Source organism: Nannobrachium achirus (assembly GCF_963921795.1).
Source record: "Nannobrachium achirus genome assembly, chromosome: 10".
Classification (NCBI taxonomy): domain Eukaryota; kingdom Metazoa; phylum Chordata; class Actinopteri; order Myctophiformes; family Myctophidae; genus Nannobrachium; species Nannobrachium achirus.
The window spans coordinates 35,958,410-35,979,491 of record NC_137819.1 but is presented as its reverse complement, the minus strand read 5'-3'; the positions used below and the strand labels follow the sequence as shown (position 1 = coordinate 35,979,491).

The following is a 21,082-nucleotide window of genomic DNA, read 5'->3' as shown; positions in this document are numbered from 1 at the left end:
AGAGAAGTGTACCCTCTTAATGGAAGCATGATCCAGTGTGCCAGACTACCTTTCTAATATTTAACACCTTCTTCTGTCGAGCACCAGGGATTTTATCATTTATCCACACTTTCCCATTTCCATTACATTTCAGGCATTAGGCGGACACTGGCCTTTAGTTTATTTGTAACCCAACTAATGGAATACAAATAAACTACATTCCATTGTAAAACACAAATGAGAGCATGGCCAGACCTACACAACTGCAACAAACGTTCATGTTTCTCTAGATTTATTTTTGAATGAGATTAAGATTCTATAGAAAAGTTCCATATAGACAAACCGCATCAAGTACAAATAGCAATAGTGTTCCTCCTCATATCATCAACCTAGGTCCAGGATAAAGCTTACACATCTGTATCAAGTTTAGAATGTATATTGCAAACCAAAAACTTTGATGCCACAAATGCGTGTTCCTGTACAAGAAATGCATTTATTGCTTTTAAAATAATGGCATTTTATAAAAAATAAAATAAAAATAAAAGTGAGTAGAGCGTAAAACATGCAAAAAGTTGACATTTATTTAGGAAACCCACTGATACAATCATTCAAGTAAACATGACAGAGAAAGCTTTCCCTTTTCAGAATATCTGATGCTTATACGTCAGTAAGAATTCCTATTCGCTAAACCACCATACATGGAATAAGCTACTGAAATATTTCTGATAACCCTTTCAACAAATCTTAACCCAAAAGTTTTTCCTAAAATCAAGGTCAGGACCAGCATATTCAACATGGCTGAACAAAATTCACATGCGGTATCAGTGGAGTGTCACATTCCCCTTACCCAAAAAAAGAAAAAGAAAAACTAAAAAAAAAAAAGAAAATCTCAATCTCAAACAATATTTCTTTTTTTTTGTTGCCAAATGACCAGTCCTTTAACAAAGCATATCCCAGCCCCTTCCCCTGACTGATCCTCGGAAGGATTCCGCATTGGTTTCCCCTGCTGCCTAGTGTCCTCCTGACTTGCGTCCTGTCCAAGAGCGGGACCGAGACCGTGAATGAGATCTTGATCTTGACGCAGACCTAGACCTGGAACGGGAGGGCGATCTACGCACTTCCTGCTGGGGCCTGTGAGCCGCTGGAGCCGCGGGGACCTTGTCTCGTGGGGGACTCTGGGACCTGGAGCGGGATCGAGACCTTCCTCTGTAGCCTTGAAGCCTCTGTCTTTGACTGAAAATGGCGTGACAGAAAGACAGTTCCCTTATCAATACTATTAATATACCGGTAGATACTGCTTATTATAGCTTCGGTAGTTTTTAACTGAACTCTTTTCAGTTATTTTTGATTACAGGGCAAGAAAACAATTCAGTGTCAGGAACATGGCTTTATTATTCTCTTAAACTATTTAAATAATTCGAAATTTGTGTGCAAAACAGTTATAATTCTGCGTGATCACGACGCACGGTCGCAGCGTGTGTATGTCTGTCTGTGCCCGTGACTGCTTCCACACAGAACTGCGACCAGAAACATGTAATTAACATTAATAACTTGGTGAAATTAGCGTGTGTGAATGAATGAATGATTTTATTTTCGTGTCTGGCTGCCTTTAGCAGCCCATCCCTTACGGGATTATTCAGACACAATTTACATAAAGGTTGTTTTTTTTTCCAGTGCCAACAAGCTGACACAAAAACGAATAAATAAACGAAATAAAGTAATACTGCATACTTAAGATCAAAAGTTCATCAATAGTTGTTCTGAACGAGAGTGGAGGGCAAGAGAGAGAGACAAAGACAGAGTGAACAAGAAACAGACTTGTGTGTGTGTGTGTGTGTCTGTGTGTGTGTGTGTCTGTCTGGTGTGTGAACTTCCTGAAATGTAATCATTTCAACTGCTGCGCGGATTGGATCTTCGTTAGACCCACCCCCACACCCTGCACTCATTGGAGAAGCCGCAATTTCGGATCGGTAAACTGCCGATTCATTTACTCAACACCAGACCAGAGTCCACTCTGAGTGTGGGCGGGCCACTGCCGGGCCAGGGTCTATGGGCTGGAACCAGGCTATTCCTTTTCAGGATTCAAATTCAAAGGTTCGTGCCGCGGGTTGAGCTTGTGGATCTGCTACTTTTGACATTGTAGTATGATGAAGTAAGGCTTTAATTTACAAGACAACGCAAAGTTAATATGGAGATAAGGTTTCTGCTCAACAGCAATGAAATATAACAGGTTTTTCAGAAAACTTAAGATTTAGAAGACATTCATAGAATCTGAGTTTTAAACATTAGAACTGGGTCCGGATGGCATCCCTATGCATAGGGATACAAATTAGACAACAAATTGGGATGTTATGACGCACAGTCGTACTGCGGTCATTATCATTTAATGATTTTGCGTACTTGCTCTCTTCCCCTCGGTCTGTTTCTGTCCGACCCCGTCCGGTGTGTTGAGTCAGAGGGCAATTAGAGGATTGCTAGTGGCTGGTGACTGGCTGTGTGTGCATTCTAACTGCAAGTGTGTGTCTATCTCTGTTGTATTACCCTCCCCAGGCTACGCTAACTCTCCACGTGCTTTACATCGTCATCAGTTCTGGCACTCCACGGCTAATGGATGGACAAATCAGATGTCCAGAAACCACTGCCAGCTGCTGTTTTCATAGCGTGCTAGAGCATGTGCGCCTGTGTCCAACGCCGTTTTTTTAATGTGTTATACTGGAGTAGTGTGGAGTCTGAAAAAAAGTCTTGTCCATGTCTGTCCAGTAGATGTCAAACGGTTCAGTTAGTCCAGTTAGGTTCCTCCTACCTTGGTTTTTGAAACGTGTCGAAAATAGTTAATGCAACATTGTATTGCAAAATCTAAAATCTGCAATTCCCAACTTGTACATAACCGAGAACTGCTGCAGCCTAGTTTCCAGCACTGTTTTAGTTATTTTCTTATTTGGCTCTGGCTATGTTGTACCTTATTATTTTATGTCTTAATAAATTAGGTTCTCCCCTTCTGCCTCTTCCCCATACATGCTTAGAAATATAACAGGGAATACAAAAACAAAAACAGTACTGCATACTAATTGTGTGTCTAAACATACAATCAACTAAATATTAAACTAAGATAATACTTTTCTGTCATTGTCTAAACTTTCTGGCACTCAACAAAACGCCATGTATTCATAAATATAGAGATGGGTGCTGCTAAACAAATTACATCCAATGGAAATTATTAGCAGGCTCACTTTTCATCCTCTCGAGTCCTGCTTCTCTCTCTCCTTGGCATCCTTCCACGAGAGCTAGAATGAGGAAGAGAGGGAAAGAAAAATAAATCAGACACGCCCCTACCTATACAAACCCATAGTAACCCCAAACTTTATTTTAACCATGATGGATTCATCAAAAATACCCGTCCTTGGTTCTGGTGACTCATATTGCCCTCCTAATACATTAGGGGGCCATGTTCTACCTTTTTCATCATTGATGACTTTTTTGAAATTTATTGTTTTAATTTTCCCCCAAAAAATAAATGAAACAAGTAATTGTTAAAACGGGTGAAAAACACATGACAAGGCAGTAAGAGAAAACTCACCTTCTTGGACTGTCGGAGCGTCTGGGCCGGCGTTCATGGGAGCGGCTGCGTGAGCGATGGCTTCTCTCATAGCTGCGGCTACGCGAACGTCTACGGCGACTGTCTCTGTCGTAGTCTCTGTCATCGTACCGTGAGCTGCGTGGAGATGGAGATCCGTCCTTTGTTTTCATCTGACCTGGTGCTGTTGAATAACATTGGGGATGAGGAACGAGTCAACCAAAGGGCAAAAACATACTGTACACCTTGAAGGAGTACTTTCTTCATTCACTGTTAAGGTTGAGCTACGAGTCAAAGACACCACTAGGTAGGTAAATGAAATAGCATTTTTTTTGGGTCAAGTAATCCTTTAAGGAAGCACTTCAACCCATTTTCAACCTATCTTCATATAATTGGTCCTCACTAATGCTCATTATAAATATGGTACCATTTTTGTCTACTCAGTCTGTGTCTAAGGGTTGAAAATGGGTTAAGTCAAGTGCCACCACTATTTTTATGTTACATTCACAGGGGATATACAAGTGTGGGCTATATATAGACTTAACATAAATGAATAAAAATGCTTACTCTTTCGGTCACCCTGTGCAAACTGGATTTCGATCTGTCGACCAGACACCCATTTCCTGTCAAGGCTGTGAAGGGCATCCTCTGCATCTCGCACATCCTCAAACTTGGAGTTCTGTTAAGGGTTCTTTGTCTCTTTTTGGGGGGATATAATCATGCAGGCCATACAAATCTAAAGAAATACTTAAGGACTTCTCTTATAAACATTGAGCTCTGCTCTTGCGCAAAATGAACAAACAATACATGGGAGAAATGCAAGTTATTCTCATAATTATATTTTAAGGATCTTATGGAGTGGAGAGTCTGGAGACTTGTCAAACAATTTGTTTGCTCATTTGGGAGAGAAGTCATTAAACATTCAATTTGCAATGAATATATGCAACAAAGAAATTGAGGAATACAAGGTAAACTTGTACAAAACACAAGGTTAGCAACATTTTTGAACGGGAAAAGGCAAACATTAAATAAAACTAATGGCGCACCAGTCTACAAACATAAAATATGTGGATTCAACAAATGCATCAAATAGAATTTTCAATTTAAATTGTGTCCAAGACGATATACTGGCAATGGATTGTCGTCAAATGTGTGGATTTGTTTAAGGATACAAATTAATATCGTGTTTGTTACCTTAAACAACCTTGCTTGACCTTTGCCTTTCATCTTCATCTTTACTTTCTTTAAAACGACTCTCATTGGGACTTGGAGTTTCCTGCTTGTTTATTCGTCTTTAACCTCTTTTCCTCATTCTTTTGACGCCATATCCAAGCCTTTTTCCTCTTCATGCTTTAAATGTTCTTTCTTTAAACTCCCCCTCACACTGTTTCTTGTATTTTGACATCCTGAAGGTCTGTGTGGATTCTCTGTACAGCTATTCTACATGGCTTTGTTCTCTGTGTGCGCCGAGCTCCACAACAGGATGCTTTTACTGTCTCTAAAGCAACAACAGAACAGAAACTTTAAGTTAGAGAGGCCGATACAAAGACATACATGACACATACTTTACAGTTAAATGATGGGTTAGAAGAGTGGTTCTCAAATGTTTTCATGTCAAGGACCACCAAATTGATTTGCATTTAGCATCAGTACAGCATATTTTTCCAGATTCAAAAATGTTCACCCATTTTTAACAAAATAACGGATCTACAAGCTCACAAAATTTGGAACCTGTGTGGGATTATAGATCAGCTATTTTTGAATAGCCAAACAGTATAAAATGGTTTGAATGGGGACCCCCCCTGGAATCCCCTCTCAAGGACCCCACTTTGAGAACCACTGGGTTAGTAGAAAAACATCAAGCAACATTTCAAGTCTTTTGTTTTCATTTTCAAGGAAAGGATATTGAATGTATGCAAATCCTCTTGGTTGTCGTGTATAGAAGTCAAGCGGGATGTAGACATCGACTATCGGCCCATAGCGGCCAAACTCACGGCGCAAATCCTCAGGCCTGAACATCCGTAAATAAAAGTTTGATTCCAATTACCCACAGAGACTAAAAGCTTTTCCAAATGCTACAGTGATTCCCAAACTTTTTAGCTCCAAAAGAAATGTTGACATTTGCCTGGGACCCAAACTAGTGAAAATAGCAGATCTACAAGCACAATGTGTCGCTTGACGCCACGTTGTGAGCTTTTAGATCAGTTATTTTCTCAACTTCTTCAAATATTTATTTTCTGTTTCTTGGTTTTTCTTTGATTTCTTCATGAAATTATTGGGGGGGGGGGGGGGATACATAAAAAGGGACCCACCCAGTGTTGGGGAAACACTGTGGTTTAGTGCAACGGTTCTCACCTCAGGCCCTGTGGCCCAAGAAGACTTATCAAGGCAGCAAGGACACCAAAGGGCAATGGTGGGAAAAGTACTCAAATGTTTTACTTAAGCACAAGTATCAACACTGGAATAGTGTAGATGTACACTGTTACATCTACATGCAAAAATAAAGAATTCAAAAATTACTTAAAGGACGACTTCAAACTATCTTCACATAATCGGTCCTCAATGGCTTCCACTTTAACATTGCAACTTTACAGGAATAGAAAGCCTGCATTTTCTATTAGCTTGGATTCTCCATCGATGATGTGACAAGAAGCTGGGTTTCTGACCTGCCCAAAGCCCTCCTCTGAGACACAGACCGAGTAAAAAGAAATTATGCTATTATATGATGAACATGAGTGAGGACCAATTAAGCCTATATTATGAAGATAGGTTGAAAAGTGGTGAAGTTGTCATTTAAGTTAAAAGTACAAAAGTATTGGTACCAAAAGCAGAAAGTACTCGTTTGGCAGAATGTCCTATTTGAAGTTAAACATTTTTTGAAAATAGCAGATCTACATCATGTATGTTTTGTAATAATCAAAATCCACAAACTAAATAGTAACAAAAGTTGTCAAATAATAGTGGAGTAAAAGTGAGAGTTCGGGAAATTGGAAATACTCAATGTAAACAAATACCACTACATTGTACTTAAGTAAATGTACTTAAATACTTCACACCACGTTCAAAGTGGGGAAGGGGGCGTAAGGACGACTCAAGAAGACTGGGGGCCCCAGTGGAGAACCACTGCACTACTACTACTGCAGCATAATATTAACAATACATAATAATACACCATAAAATAAAACCTGCTTAAAACGTTGCGTAGCTTATCTCGAAAAACAACAACAAAAGTAGACGTTCATTCATGGGCAAACACGCAGTGCAATGTGAAATATTTTCCAAGTCTACCGTTCGTTAGCCTTGTGCACGCGTGCAATGCTAAGTTACCGAGCGTGCTAGTCTGTTGTCTGTTCATTTAAACATTTTACAACTCATAGTCTCATACATAGCTTCAAATTACAGATAGTTTCTGGCATAAAGCGACAACTGTAAACACGCGCGTTGCTTTACAACAACAACAACACGTTGCACTGGTGCTGGTCAGAGGTAGCTAATGCTAACGGAACAACGTTAGCCGCATCAAGCTAACCTACAAGTAACACACTACTTTTACTCCTGACTTTAGCAGCTCGAGGTGAGCTGGTTTTCCTGCTCAAACGCAGACTCACCTGGAATCGTCAGCGATGTTTCTGACGAAGAGGGACGAGTTTGGAGGCCTCATGTATCTGGCCATGTTTGTATATATTCAAACCTCCGTCTCTAAGAACTAGTTTACTGGACTAGTTTAACAACAGCTGAGGATAACTTTAGCTAACGCAAGAAAAGAGGGGGGAGGAAACTAGTAGGAAGAACCGGGCATGCGCAGTATTAACCAAGTGAAAAAGAAAATGGTGACGGTGGCAAGGGGAAAAAAAGAACATCACCGCCCTCTACCGGCAGCTCCACCGTCTAGTGCTCCTCAACCTTTTCAGGCCGAGACGAGACCCCCAAAATAATCACATTTTAACTGGGGGCCACCGGCCACCACCCTGACAGGCACTAGAGTTGAGGCATTACATTTTGTATAACACAGTTCTATTGTGAAAATAGCAGATCTGTATGCCCACAACGCCTTGCAACATTGTGATAATGTAGATAGGCTATTTTCACAATTTTCCGGTATTATATTTTACAATTTGACCAATGTTTAATTTGTCATTTCAGAGGTATTAAAAAGCCCTTAAATTGTCACTTTAGAAATGTGCAGATACCCTCTATACACCTAAAGGGGCACTCCACCACTTTTCAACCTATGTTCATATAATTGGTCCTCAGTGCTCCTCTTTTTTTATTTTTTCTCAGGAGGGCTGTGGGCAGGTCAGAAACCCATCGTCTTGTGACATCATCGATTGCCAATCCAGCTTATAGAAACTGCAGGCCATTGTTCTCGCGATAATAAAAATCGAAATATTTAAAAAAATATATTGATTAATTTTTCTGAACTTCCCACAGCTCTCCTAGGAGACTTGGACTGAGTAGGAAAAAAAATTGTGATATTTTATCATGAACATTAGTGAGGACCTATTATATGAAGACAGGTTGAAAAGTGGTGAACTACTCCTTTAAACATTATGTTGGTTTGTTTACTGTTGAGTGAGAAAACAAAAATAATTTGGGGATCCCCCTGGGGGTCCCGACCCATAGGTTGAGAAGAATACCACTAGAATAGTGGACACCAATATTCTTGCTGTCTCCAGGGATTAGAGCAGTGGTTCCCAAACTTTTTAGCTCAAGACCCAAAAGAGAGACTGCGTTTGCCTTGGCTTGGACCCAAACTAGTGACAATACAGATCAACAAGAACACAATGCTTAGCTTGTAGATAGATTTGTTAGTTTTTTGTTTTTAAAATGTATACTATTATTATACTTATACTTTTAAAGAAAGAACATCTTATCTTTTGAAATATGTATTTTTAAATGTAGGAAAAGAAAATGGGATGTTACTCGAGTCGTGACCCATAATAATCGGTCTGTGACACACAAATGGGTCCCGACCACTGTTTGGGAAACAGTGGATAAGAGGACTAGATGAATTGCAAAAAATGGTAGGATAAGTGGCCTTGGGAACAAATCCTGTGGCCTATACAGTAGGTCGACCTATTTTCTGTAGCAGGGGTCTTCAACATGGCATGTGAATCTATAAAAAGTGTGTGGGGGTCCCTGCTTCATTTCTCTCTCAACTAGGGGTCCTTGGCCTGAAAACCTTGAAGACCCCTGTTCTGTAGGTATGTAGCATGAGGCAGCTTGATGTACAAGTAGCCTACAGCCAATCAACCCTTAATTCTGTGTGCTAAAGGAGGCACTGGGTGGGTAGGGTACCATTTTTGAGCGGTGGTCACAACGCTCCTATACGTGGCCGTGTGTGTGGGTCTGTCTGTCTGTCTGTCTGTCTGTCTGTATGCGTGTCTGTATGTAGCCTACAGTACCTTTTGTGACCACACATGTTAAGGGAGGGGCGCTGTTGTTCAGGCCAGGCCAGACACACACACACACACACACACACACACACACACACACACACACACACACACACACACACACACACACACACACACACACACACACACACACACACACACACACAATATATATATATTTGTTTTGCTGTTGCGCAGCCTCCACGACCACCGCTCAGTTCACACGGGTGTGATTTTTATAGTCTTTGGTGTGACAGGACAAACACTCTAACCACAAGACCACTGAGCAGGTCAGAAAACCTAAATCTCTCATGGGACATAGGTAGGTACTGTAGGTAGGTAGGTACTTTATTGATCCCAGAGGGGAAATTCAAGCGTTCCAACAGCTCATAAAGACATCAATCATTGTATGACCACTGACAACTTGGGTTCATTAGTTGCTCAAATCAGGTTAAACTTATTTGCCTGCCAAAGCCAATTCAGAAGCTTTGCACTTTTTTTGTTTCACAACATCACTGCAGATTTTTTGTAATTTTATTTTCTGTATTTAGGGACTGTCATATTTTATAGATACACTTTGTTAGGTAGGCTATTACATTTAACACATTGAAGAGATCTGCATTTATGATCATCTTTTGTTGTGTCAGTCAGAAGCAAACAAAAACATTACAAAATCTTATGAGAACAATGGGCAGTGTGATTTTACTTTACTTTATTTCAGTATTGTTCTGACAAAACATCAACCCGGCAAAGGACATGTCTTGGGAAGAAATTAGGAGGATGCTTCAGATCCGTTTGCTTCTCCTGACAAGGGTTACAGAACCGGCTGTGAGAGTCTGTGAAGGTACAGACACATTATCACCATCAGCCCTACTATTTCAACATTTATGTAAATGGTTATCTTTCGTTCCTACTAATAAAATAAAATCACACCACCTGAATTGAGTGGCATGGAAAATATACAAAACAATCCATCACGATTGAGTGAATGCTGCAAATCTCTGACCTCAACCATATCCTCTCCTTGGATCTCTCGGACTGAGGTGAACTTCTGTGTTTCAGTTATGAGCTTCCCATTATCTGCTCTCATGGTGCACTAGTGACCATAAACATAACGTCATGACAAATATAGTTATAATGCTTTCTGTGAACAGTCCTTAATTCACATATTTTGCTTGATAATATGCATACAGGGCCAATTAGAATGACTCACCATCAACTTTCTCCCATCAAAAGCAGTAACCTCTGTCTCTTTGCCAAGAGTGAATGAGGTATCTATGGTGCGGAGAGGTGTTGTCACTTTGATAGTGAATTCACCACCATTCTGCTTTATCACGGTCACAGGTTTGATGTCCCTACTCATCTTGATCACCATTTCAGGAACATCTTCATGAGAAATAAATAATTACAATACGCATTATGTATAGACTGGTAAAAGTCAGAATATGCTGGAACAAGAGATCCAATCTAAAGTGCTATATCCATTTTGGGTGTACTGTATGTATTCTGAAGGTCAGACATTCCAGGCACTTGTTTTTCAAACTGCCTGCATACAAAGTACTTTTTCAAATGGCAGATATCTCAATTTGTAGCAAAACCCATAACATATTTGATATTTCATAGTTCTTACCCATTGCTTTGAGGAACTCCTCAAGGTTGTCATCAGAATATAACTTCCATGTGCCACTGAATAAGTCCATGTCTGCTGGTGGCTGAGGAGCTGTCTGCCTGCATGAGGATGCTGTCTCTTTGTTAATCCCACCCCAAACATGTGGTTGTCATGTTAGGGATTTCCAATTCCCTGTTATTTGAGATACATTTCCAATTAGATCTATATTAGAGGTAGCCACCATGGATCTATTTGAAGTAGTCGAAAGCTTGTTATCAGAAAAAGGTGTATTACAGTATGGTTTAATGCATGCACATTTATGGTAGATATTCACATATTTTATTGTTGTTTACATAAATGGTGCATTATCAGGGACGTGCAGAGAATGCTAGAGGGGCTGAAATTTCTAAAAGGGCCTTTGGTGAAAATATTGAAAATAGCAGATCTCCAAGAGACGCGTTGTGAGCTTGGAGGTTGGCTACTTAACCACACTAAACTAAGCACCAGTAAGACTCCCTAATCGGGAGATAAGCGACCGCCAGGTCACAGTATACACAAAGAGGCCTGTAAGTGGCATTGGTTCCACCCACAAGTTTGTACGGCAAATGGTTGATGACTAAAGCCAAATAAAGTTTCGTCCAATCAGAGGAGGGGGTGGGGCAAAGTTAAACCAATTAAGGTGAAGGACTCTTAATGAAGTTAATTGACACCACCCGCAAGTGTGTACGACAAACAGTTAATGAGTTAAGCCAAGTAAAGTTTGGGCCAATCAGAGGAGGGGGTGGGGCTAAGTTAAACCAATTAAGGTGAAGGACTCTTAATCAAGTCAATTGAGACGACCCACAAGTTTTACGACAAAGGGTTGATGAGTAAAGGGCAAGGCAAATAAAGTTTCGGACAATCAGAGGAGGGGGCGGGGCAAAGTTAAACCAATTAAGGTTAAGGACTCTTAATCAAGTCAGTTGACAGCACCCACAGCTTTGTACGACAAACGGTTGATGAGTAAAGCCAAATAAAGTTTTGGCCAATGAGGGGAGGGGGCGGGGCAAAGTTAAACCAATGAAGGTGAAGGACTGTTGGAGCAGCAGGAGTGGGTGGTCCCCGGGAATTCCCCGTGAGCAGCCCAGTTGGGGTGTTGATTTGGTCATTTTTGCACTATTTGGCAGCGGTGGCAGGGGGTCCCTGGGGGTCCGTGGAGGTCTGGGGGTCCTGAAGGTTGTGGTTTGGCAGGCAAGGAGTGTGTGTGGAAAATTTCACATGGATAGGGGCAACGATGGCAGAGATATGAGTAGGGCAAAGGTGTGACATGATGTGACGTGACAGACTGACGGACGGACTGACAGACAGACAGCCGGTGGAGGTTTTGATAGTAAATGCGACCTGACGGTCTCAATAATCAAGTGAATACTGGAGATGTGGTGTAATGGCATGGATTTCTACACAGAGATGGCAATTCTTTCAACATAAGATGCTGCAAGTTAAGGAGAGTTTGGACAAGGCGATTCTCTTCTTCAGGTATGGCATGGAAAGAGGGCATCTGCACTTCTTTCACCATAGTGAAAACGGCATTTATCTGGAGAGGGCACTTTTTACAGAGGGGTAAAAGGGCAGGGGCTCAAGCCCCCTTTGATGTCTATGTGTGCACGTGCCTGTGCATTATCATACTAAGGGGATTGTGTTTTTAAAAGGAGTTAGTGGTATTTGTAAAAAGAAAAAAGCTCTATATTCCAATCTCTGCTCATTTCAACATTTGAAAGAGTGTGTATGAGCACAGCTCTCTCTAGGTCGTCCTCATCGTTGCTTCTGAGTCGAAGTGAGTCGACTGAGTTACTAGGGCCCAAGGTGGAGGCCTGGAGGGGCCTTAATTATTTTATACTTTAGCTATTGAAAAATAGCAGATATACAAACTCACACTGCGGCACCGAGTGCCATGCTGCGAGCTTGTAGATCTGCTATTTTTGAAAAGTTGTGAAAATGTGTGCAAATCTTTGAATATTTGTATTTTTTAAGCAAACATTTGTAACTCAAATTTTGCTCCTGGGGGGTCCCTGAAACTAAATATTTTGAGATGGGAAACAGGTTTTTCAAAAAACCTTAGAAGGAATAGCAGATTTACAAGCTAGCAGCGCGGCACTCCATGCCACGCTGTGCTATTTTTAAATAGTTAAAGCACAAAAGAATGCGTAATATAATAATGCGTTCCCTGTCTAAATGGGTTAAACCCCCTCCCCCTATGAAGAACATTCATGGCGGGCCCGCAGTGAATCCTTGTACCCAGGGCCCAGAATGTGGTGCGACACCCCTGCTGCCACCCAGTGTTGCTGTTCACATCACACGGGTGTGATTCTTTTCTTTCATCACTCAAAAATGTACTTGTTTCTCCTGTATGGGTTCTCAAGCTTAAAGAGGTGGTGCCATAGTTTTGTACTTTTTCTGTTTTTCATGTGTCTAGGAGCTTGAAAGTACTTCATTAGACCCCCTGATGTGTTTTTGCCAGACCCATGAAATGGGTAGGCCTACATAAGCAAATGTCGGTCCGGGTTTTCTATATAAAGGGTATATATGATGATGACATGATGATGACATGCCATAAAAGGCATGATGTCATAAATGATGATGACAGACAGGGGGTTGGCAGAACCGGGGTCTGCCAATGTACCATTAAATTTATAGGCCCAGAGGGTTGGCAGAACCGGGGTCTGGCACAACCAGGTTGACCTGGTCTTGTTTTTTTAAATGATGTATTCTCTTAGTATTTGTTTGTTTTCTCTTGGAGGCTGCCACCTTATGGCCAAAAGTGTCAGTTAAAAAACACAGATACTGTGACACCCTTAGTATCAACTCCTCCCCAATTGCCATTCACCCAACACTGTGGGGTGTGGCTATACCAGCTGGGTCACCACCCACCATGCCATCCATGCATACTTAATGAACTGGGGGTGTGGCCACATAAAAACCCAATTTTAACTCTTTCTGTATACTTTTTTGGAAAAAATCTTCCTCCTAGTATAATCATAATACCTGATAATCATGTTTTAGAGGGGGGGGGGGGGGGGGGGGGGGGGGAATCATGGCACCAACTCTTTAAAGAAATAAAAGAGAGTAATTGTATTGCTATGTTGTTACAGTTACTTGATGTACTGTGGAAATGATCCTAAATATAAGCTCATGAACTCATAATCACCAGATTCTAACTCAACTACTGAAGGTAAATAAACTCTGACCCCTTCCCATCTCACAACCTGCTATCACTCTCACTATTAGACACACACACACACACACACACACACACACACACACACACACACACACACACACACACACACACACACACACACACACACACACACACACACAACTTACCATCTCAACACGCACACACACACACACACACACACACACACACACACACACACACACACACACAAACACACACACACACACAATGTCAGCACAATCAAATAAAATCACTGGCAAGTTATTTTTAAACTTTGACATGATTTTTTATTTCAGATACACAAATTAAAGCTTCCCTTCACTTTACAAGTCTCGAACAAGTTTTAATATAAAAATACATGTTTTGGCACACAAAAAGCAACACATTTCAAGGCAAACACGTGAAGAGCAAGGGGTTAGATTTTAGTAACTACGTAGTTACCAATACTGTGCAAGCAAGATGGAAATGTATTCTATACGCGGCACAATGATTTGCACCTTTCAGTCCAAAATACAATATCTTCCATTTTTAAAATGCAATATCTGCAAATGTATTACTGTATGTAATATTGTTGAAAGCTTGTGAACGTGAAATACAGAAAAGTGCAAAGCTTCAAAACAGTTGTTTGGCAAAAAAGGTTTGTTTTAACCTGATTCAAGTACTAAAGGGGTTGAGTTGACCTACTTAGGCGTATAACAGTTAACTGAACAAATTGATTTCATAAATCATAAAGAAATAAATTGAGCAAAATAATCAAAATGTTAAAATACTGAACATAGCAGATCTACAATGCCCCAGTTGCCTTAAAGTTAAAGTTAACAGCCCAGAACAAACTAATTAGGGTCGCTTGGTCTTCCTCCTCGGGCCCACCTTACCGATCATCACCACGAAAGCATGGGGTGGCTCAAAGTAGCTGACAGAGTACAGCATCTTGCAATGGGCCTGGTGTACAAGATACACTACACCTCCAAGATACCCATGTACCTAACAAACTACTTCCTAAAGGCCAAGGATGTCCACGATCACAACACCAGAGGCAAATCCACTAATCATGTTCAACATAGATTTAACACTAAACAAGGCTCTAATTCGTTCTCCTGCTATACCACCAACATGTGGAACGCCCTTATGTAAGCCTTAAAGGAGTGCAAATCCCTAGCCTCCTTCAAAATTATTATGAAAAGTCACATTCAGGCGGCTGCTACTCGAGACTTGTAAATAGACTAAGCCCCCATGCCCCCCCCCCCCTTTTTTTCCCCTTTTTCTGCTTTTGTAATTGTTGTTATAATTTTTCTGCTTTTGTAATTGATGTTATCCTATGTACAGTACTATGTTCTATCCGTCTGTCTTTCAATGTTATATGAGATACATAAAGTGGTTCCTGTGTAAATAAGCCGTAAAGCTTACTAGGATCTCCTTTTAGTTGACCTTGTACCAGTGATTTGTGCTGTTATGAAACTGTACTTTTTTCTATTGCAAACTGCTAATAAACTCTTCAATCAATCAATCAATCAATCAATCAATCAATCAAGCTCACAACGAAGCATTTGGAGCCTGTAGATCTGCTATTTTTGGAGTTAGGCCATAGGTGGTTAATCAGGGTAATTGATTTAGTAGATTATAAAGATCTATTTGTAGATATATAAACTAGTAAGACGCCTCAGAGCGACATGCAACCTCGGTCATGCCAATTCTTGGCCATCTGGCCAGTGATGTATATTGGACCAGTTACCCATATATGGAGACCCCTGGTACCCATATATGGAGATCCATGTACTGTATATGGAGATATGCTGTGAGAGCTCAAACATGCTTACTCAGTTATTCGTTATGTGAAAGTCATATGACTTCTATGACATATGACATCATACCCTTTTATTCGCATACATGGAGATCCCTGTCTGTAAAACTAGCCACACGGATATGGGCTGTCCTGTCCATATATGGGCATAAAAGGGATTCTGTTAGTGTGACATCACAGTGAAGCCAGAGCGTGATGTCAGAGCGGCAAACCCATTCTGTTAACACTTTGACTGCCACAATGTTAAGGGTTTTAAGGGTATAACCCTTGCCACCATAGACGGCCATTCATTTTTGACGGAATAAATTGAAAATGGCAGGATGTACGAAAATTGACAAAAATTTCAGAGAATATAGAGTCGGAACCTTAGCTTTCACCATAAAAATTTCGTCCTGCTGTGGTGTTCTGCTGTGGAGAAACCTGAGGGAGAGCGAAAGCTGTACAGATGAAAAAGGAGCATCAGAAATTTACTTTCTGAGATAATTGAGGTCAAAGGAAAAAAACTTTCAGAAGCCCTAGAAACAAATTGGTAAATGGTACAAGAACACACAGTACCTCTAAATGAAGAACAGGGTACCGGCCATAATGCTGTAAAAAAAAAGTTAAAAAAAAGTTGTACCGTGGTCTAGTTATAAGGCAGGAAAGTGGAAGAAGCCAGGAGACTGACAGAGGCTCTTTTTTCATCTTCCCAGGATGAAGGAGAGACAGAGTAGAATCCACTGTGTTTTGACCTGGGATTTTTTATTCAAGCCTTCAGTTAGACATCAGACATCTCAAAAATAAAGATAAAAACTCTGATAAAGATAAAAAAAAAACTTTACATTGCTGTTTCACTTCAGTATAGTTGTAGATGTGTTCCATTGCAATCATCATTTTAGTCACTTCAAACTAAAACGGTCAAACTACCCTGAGCAATTCAAAGTCATAATACATAAAATTAAATAAAAATTGATGTACATTCATATGGAAATGTTTGTATTGACAAAGTCAAGCCAACTGCGACAAACTTCACCATGTTAGAATCCAGACCAGGCAACTGCAAGTAAGAGTAATTATGAAAAAAAAAACATAATTACCATAAGGTATATATAATTATTTGCTATACATTTTATATACACAGGTACATATATTTCCAAAATAGCAGATCTACAAGCTCATAGCCCGGCACCGCGCTATGAGCTTGTAGATCTTCCATTTACATATGATGCCTAATAGCCGATCTACAAGCTCATAGCCCAGCAAGGCACTATGAGCTTAGTATTTTCATGGCTCTCCTTTTAGTAGACCTTGTACCAGTGAACTGTACCGTCATGAAACTGTACCTTTTCCTATGCAAACTTCTAATAAAGTCTTCAATCAATCAATCAATCAATCAATCCCTTCTTTGTATTTACCTACTGTATGTTTTTATACTGTTTTTTATTTCCCCCTTTTTTCCTGACTATATCTACTGCATAGTACTGTGTTCTATCCGTCTGTCATTCAATGTTATATGAGATACTGCAATGGTTTACTATGGAAATAAGCCTAGTCTTTTTTTTTGATGACTCTATCACTGACTCTCAGATCGAAATTGACAACTACTCGGTCATCCGAAATGATAGAAACAGATTTGGTGGTGGTGTATGCATGTATGTTCATAACTGTATTAAGTATATCCCCCGCCCTGACCTACAACACAGCTCTTTAGAAACTGTATGGGTGGAAGTGATTCTTAAGAAAGCTAAAAACATACTAATCGGTGCCATCTATAGACCGCCCGACCAAAATGATTTCTATGAGTTACTGGAGGAGAGCCTTGCACCGGTGGACAATGTTGAAAAATACATTATTGGCGATTGGAACACAGACATGCTTCGTAAAGAAGCTCCTCTATTCAAAAAGTTCAATAAGCTATGTAATCAACAGGGTTTCACTCAGCTCATCACCAAGCCAACTAGGGTTACAGATAACTCTCAAACCACCATAGATCTCATTGTAACCACAGACAAATCTAAAGTCTCCGCGAGTGGGACTATTGAATGTGGTGGTCTAAGCGACCATGATATCATTTACTGCACCCGCAAAATACATAAGTCCAAAGCTGACGGCCACAAAACAGTTGAAGCTAGAAACCTCAAAACCTACTCTAGCGAAGCCTTTAACCACAAACTGGAGAAATCTGACTGGTCCCCAGTACTAGCTAGCACTCAGGTCGATGAAGCCTGGCTAGGCTTTAAATCCATTTTCAACACTACCCTAGACGAAGTGGCTCCTTTGCGTAGGGTCAGGGTTAAAGCCCGCTCACAGCCATGGTGGAATTCGGAAATCTGTGAATCAATGAAACTCAGAGACAAAAAATACTCTGAGAAACGCAAATATAATCACAAACTCAAAAAAGGCCCCAATAAACACCTTAAAGCCAAATTAGAAATAGTCAGTTTAGAGGCTAATAAACTGAGAAATCGGACAACCTCCTTAATCCTTTCTGCCAAAAAAAACTACTTGGATGAGAAAGTTGAGGAAAACATCCACAAACCACGAGACCTATGGAAGCTATTTAAAACCCAGCTAGGCTGTGGTGCTAAACTCAGATCCATAGCCAGCAACATATCCATCCAAACTCCCATAACCCTCCTCACGGATAGTCTTGATGTAGCCAAAAATCTCAACATCTACTTCACCTCCATGGCCAAAAATCTGGTCAATAAACTGCCCGCTCCATCTGGGCTGTTTGGTGTTAGGCACATCTTGAAATTCTACAGGAACCTTGGGGTATGCAAAGACAACTTTAAACTTACCACGGTGTCAACTGATGAAGTGTTTAAAAAACTGCGCACCCTACCTCAATTCAAGGCCGCTGGCCATGATAAAATTGCCCCCAAATTTCTCATAGACTCAGCTGCCACCATTGCCCCAATCATTACCCATATTATTAATCTATCTATCAAGCAGGGTTATGTCCCCCAGGACTTCAAATTAGCCAAGGTAACCCCCCTGCACAAAAAAGGCAGTAAACTTGACCCTGGCAACTACAGGCCAATCTCAATCCTTAGTTCCATCTCTAAGGTAATGGAAAAAATTGTCTATGAACAGGTGGCTAGATATCTTGAAGAGAATAAACTGATCTACGAGTTCCAGTCTGGCTTCAGAGAGTCCCATTCCACAGATACATGCCTCATCTATTTGAATGATTACATCAAACGTGAAATTCACGATGGCAAATATTGTGGCATGGTCATGCTGGACCTCCAGAAGGCATTTGACACCGTCGATCATTCTATTCTGATCGAAAAACTCAAAGCTATTGGTCTTGATAGCACAGCAGTGAGATGGATGCACTCTTACTTGGTGGGGAGGGAACAGATGGTGGAAGTCAACGGAACCCTGTCCCCCCCCCTCCCAGTAAACTGTGGAGTACCTCAAGGGAGTATACTAGGACCACTGTTGTTCTTAATATACGTAAACGACATGTCATCTGCTTGTGACTGCAATCTGTTTCTGTTCGCGGATGACTCGGCTCTCCTAGTCTCAGGCAGAGACATTTTGCAGGTTGAAAAGGCCCTTAACTGTGAACTTAACAAGATCTGCACCTGGCTCAATGACAACAGACTCTCAATTCACCTAGGCAAAACTGAATGTATCCTCTTTGGATCTAGTCAGAAACTTAGCCTAGTTGAGAACTTCACAATTAAAGTAGGTGACACTGTGATAGAAAGAAAAAACCACATCTGCTACCTGGGTTGCATCCTGGAGGCTAACCTATCCAGTGAAAAAATGACCACCAAAGTAATCAATAAAGTCAATCAACGAATTCGCTTCTTGCAAAGAGTTGCCCCACTGATCAATATTAAATCCCGAAAGACACTAGGAGGTGCTCTTATTGGGCCCCTCATTGATTACGGAGTCCTTGTCTGGTATCGCGACGCCCCAGCTGCCTTAAAGCTAAAGCTCCAAACAGCCCAAAACAAACTAATTAGGGTTGTGCTTGGTCTCCCTCCTCTGACCCACCTTACCGAGCATCACCACGAAAGCGTGGGGTGGCTCAAAGTAGCTGACAGAGTACAGCATCTTGCAATGGGCCTGGTGTACAAGATACACTACACCTCCAAGATTCCCATGTACCTGACAAACTACTTCTTAAAGGTCAAGGATGTTCACGATCATAACACCAGAGGCAGCTCCACTAATCATCATCAGCGTAGATTTAACACTAAACAAGGCGCTAACTCGTTCTCCTGCTATACCATCAACATGTGGAACGCCCTTCCACAAGCCCTAAAGGAGAGCAAATCCCTAGCCTCCTTCAAAATTGGTATGAAAAGTCACCTTCAGACAGCAGCTACCCGTGACTTGTAAATAGACTAAGCCCCCATGCTCCCCCCCCCTTTTTCTTTGTATTCTGCCTTTTGTATTTGATGTTATGCTTTTGAAACTGATATTATCCTAGATAAAGTACTATGTTCTATCCGTCTGTCTTTCAATGTTATATGAGATACTTAAAGTGTGGTTCCTGTGGAAATAAGCCTCGGCTTTCTAGGATCTCCTTTTAGTTGACCTTGTACCAGTGATTTGTACTGTCATGAAACTGTACTTTTTTCTATTGCAAACTTCTAATAAATTCTTCAATCAATCAATCAAATCAATGGATCTCATGATCTCCTTTTAGTAGACCTTGTACCAGTGAACTGTACCGTCATGAAACTGTACCTTTTCCTATGCAAACTTCTAATAAAGTCTTCAATCAATCAATCAATCAATCAATCTCTCTCTCCCCAACTTTCTCTCTTGTATCATGGCAGAGAGAGAGAGAGAGAGAGAGGAAGAGAGAGAGGAAGAGAGAGAGGAAATCTGAGCAGGCTTAGCAAACAACGTTGGCACCAGGTTACTTTTAGAATAAAACACGATAAAACTATAAAAATACAATGAGGATTACCACTGGGATTCTTTTTCGATCTCCATCTCGCTGGATTGGTCAGACTGCGACGTTTGCGAGTGACTTATAGTGGTTGTTTTGCTGGGATGTGTTTGTTTTGCACTAAATGGAGCATCTGTCCTCCTTTCTCACCAAGCTAAGCTAAAGAGGCGTCAATTGGGTATGGCAAGCTATGGCAGCTGCCATACCTTGGCTACAGGGGGAATATAATAAAATGTACTGTAATCGTGCCTGTTGTCAAGGTATGGTAACATGACTGGTGTCTTGCACGCGAGCCTCGCGCGCGTGAAAGACACCAGTCATGTTGCCATAACTTAGCTTTTTCTGAACTGACGCCGCTGAGCTAAACGCCCTGCTCAATCGGTGGTCCGCGCGCGGACCACCTGTTGTGATCCGAGATGAGCATAATCATCTCTCATCTCATGCTTGCTCTCGGAGCGACGTCGCGACCCCCCAAACACGGCAATACACCACTGTATCAATCAATCAATCTAGCAACAACCACTTACTTTATATAGCAGTTCTTTTCGCTGCGACGCCGCGGCTCGGTGGTCCCTGGTGGCCTGGTCGATGAACCATGACGATCCAGTA

General features: G+C 41.1%; 2 protein-coding genes across 2 annotated transcripts; both read right to left on the bottom strand.

The window, feature by feature from the left end:
• Window positions 1-452: 452 nt before the first annotated feature.
• On the bottom strand, window positions 453-7,402 carry srsf10b (serine and arginine rich splicing factor 10b). The gene is made up of 6 exons (XM_080735770.1): window positions 7,162-7,402; window positions 5,461-5,564; window positions 4,121-4,225; window positions 3,557-3,737; window positions 3,210-3,263; window positions 453-1,212 (listed from the first exon to the last, which is right to left on the bottom strand). Exons 1-6 carry the CDS (start codon window positions 7,224-7,226, stop codon window positions 990-992), a joined length of 732 nt encoding a protein of 243 aa, XP_080591896.1. The 5' UTR covers window positions 7,227-7,402; the 3' UTR covers window positions 453-989.
• Window positions 7,403-9,644: 2,242 nt separating this feature from the next.
• fabp10b (fatty acid binding protein 10b, liver basic) lies at window positions 9,645-21,061 on the bottom strand. The gene is made up of 5 exons (XM_080734493.1): window positions 21,001-21,061; window positions 10,580-10,750; window positions 10,163-10,335; window positions 9,956-10,045; window positions 9,645-9,785 (listed from the first exon to the last, which is right to left on the bottom strand). The coding sequence occupies exons 2-5, from the start codon at window positions 10,647-10,649 to the stop codon at window positions 9,735-9,737; spliced, it is 384 nt and encodes a 127-aa protein (XP_080590619.1). The 5' UTR covers window positions 10,650-10,750; window positions 21,001-21,061; the 3' UTR covers window positions 9,645-9,734.
• Window positions 21,062-21,082: the final 21 nt, after the last annotated feature.

Coding starts and splice junctions, on each gene's coding strand:
- srsf10b (XM_080735770.1), bottom strand. CDS start 7,226: ATGGCCAGATACATGAGGCCTCCAAACTCGTCCCTCTTCGTCAGAAAC. Junction 3,738..4,120: donor TGCACAGGGTGACCGAAAGA/GTAAGCATTTTT, acceptor GTTATTCAACAG/CACCAGGTCAGATGAAAACA. Junction 1,213..3,209: donor AGGACTCGAGAGGATGAAAA/GTGAGCCTGCTA, acceptor CGCCATTTTCAG/TCAAAGACAGAGGCTTCAAG.
- fabp10b (XM_080734493.1), bottom strand. CDS start 10,649: ATGGACTTATTCAGTGGCACATGGAAGTTATATTCTGATGACAACCTT. Junction 10,336..10,579: donor GGAGTTCCTCAAAGCAATGG/GTAAGAACTATG, acceptor TTTCTCATGAAG/ATGTTCCTGAAATGGTGATC. Junction 10,046..10,162: donor TTGATGGGAGAAAGTTGATG/GTGAGTCATTCT, acceptor TATGGTCACTAG/TGCACCATGAGAGCAGATAA.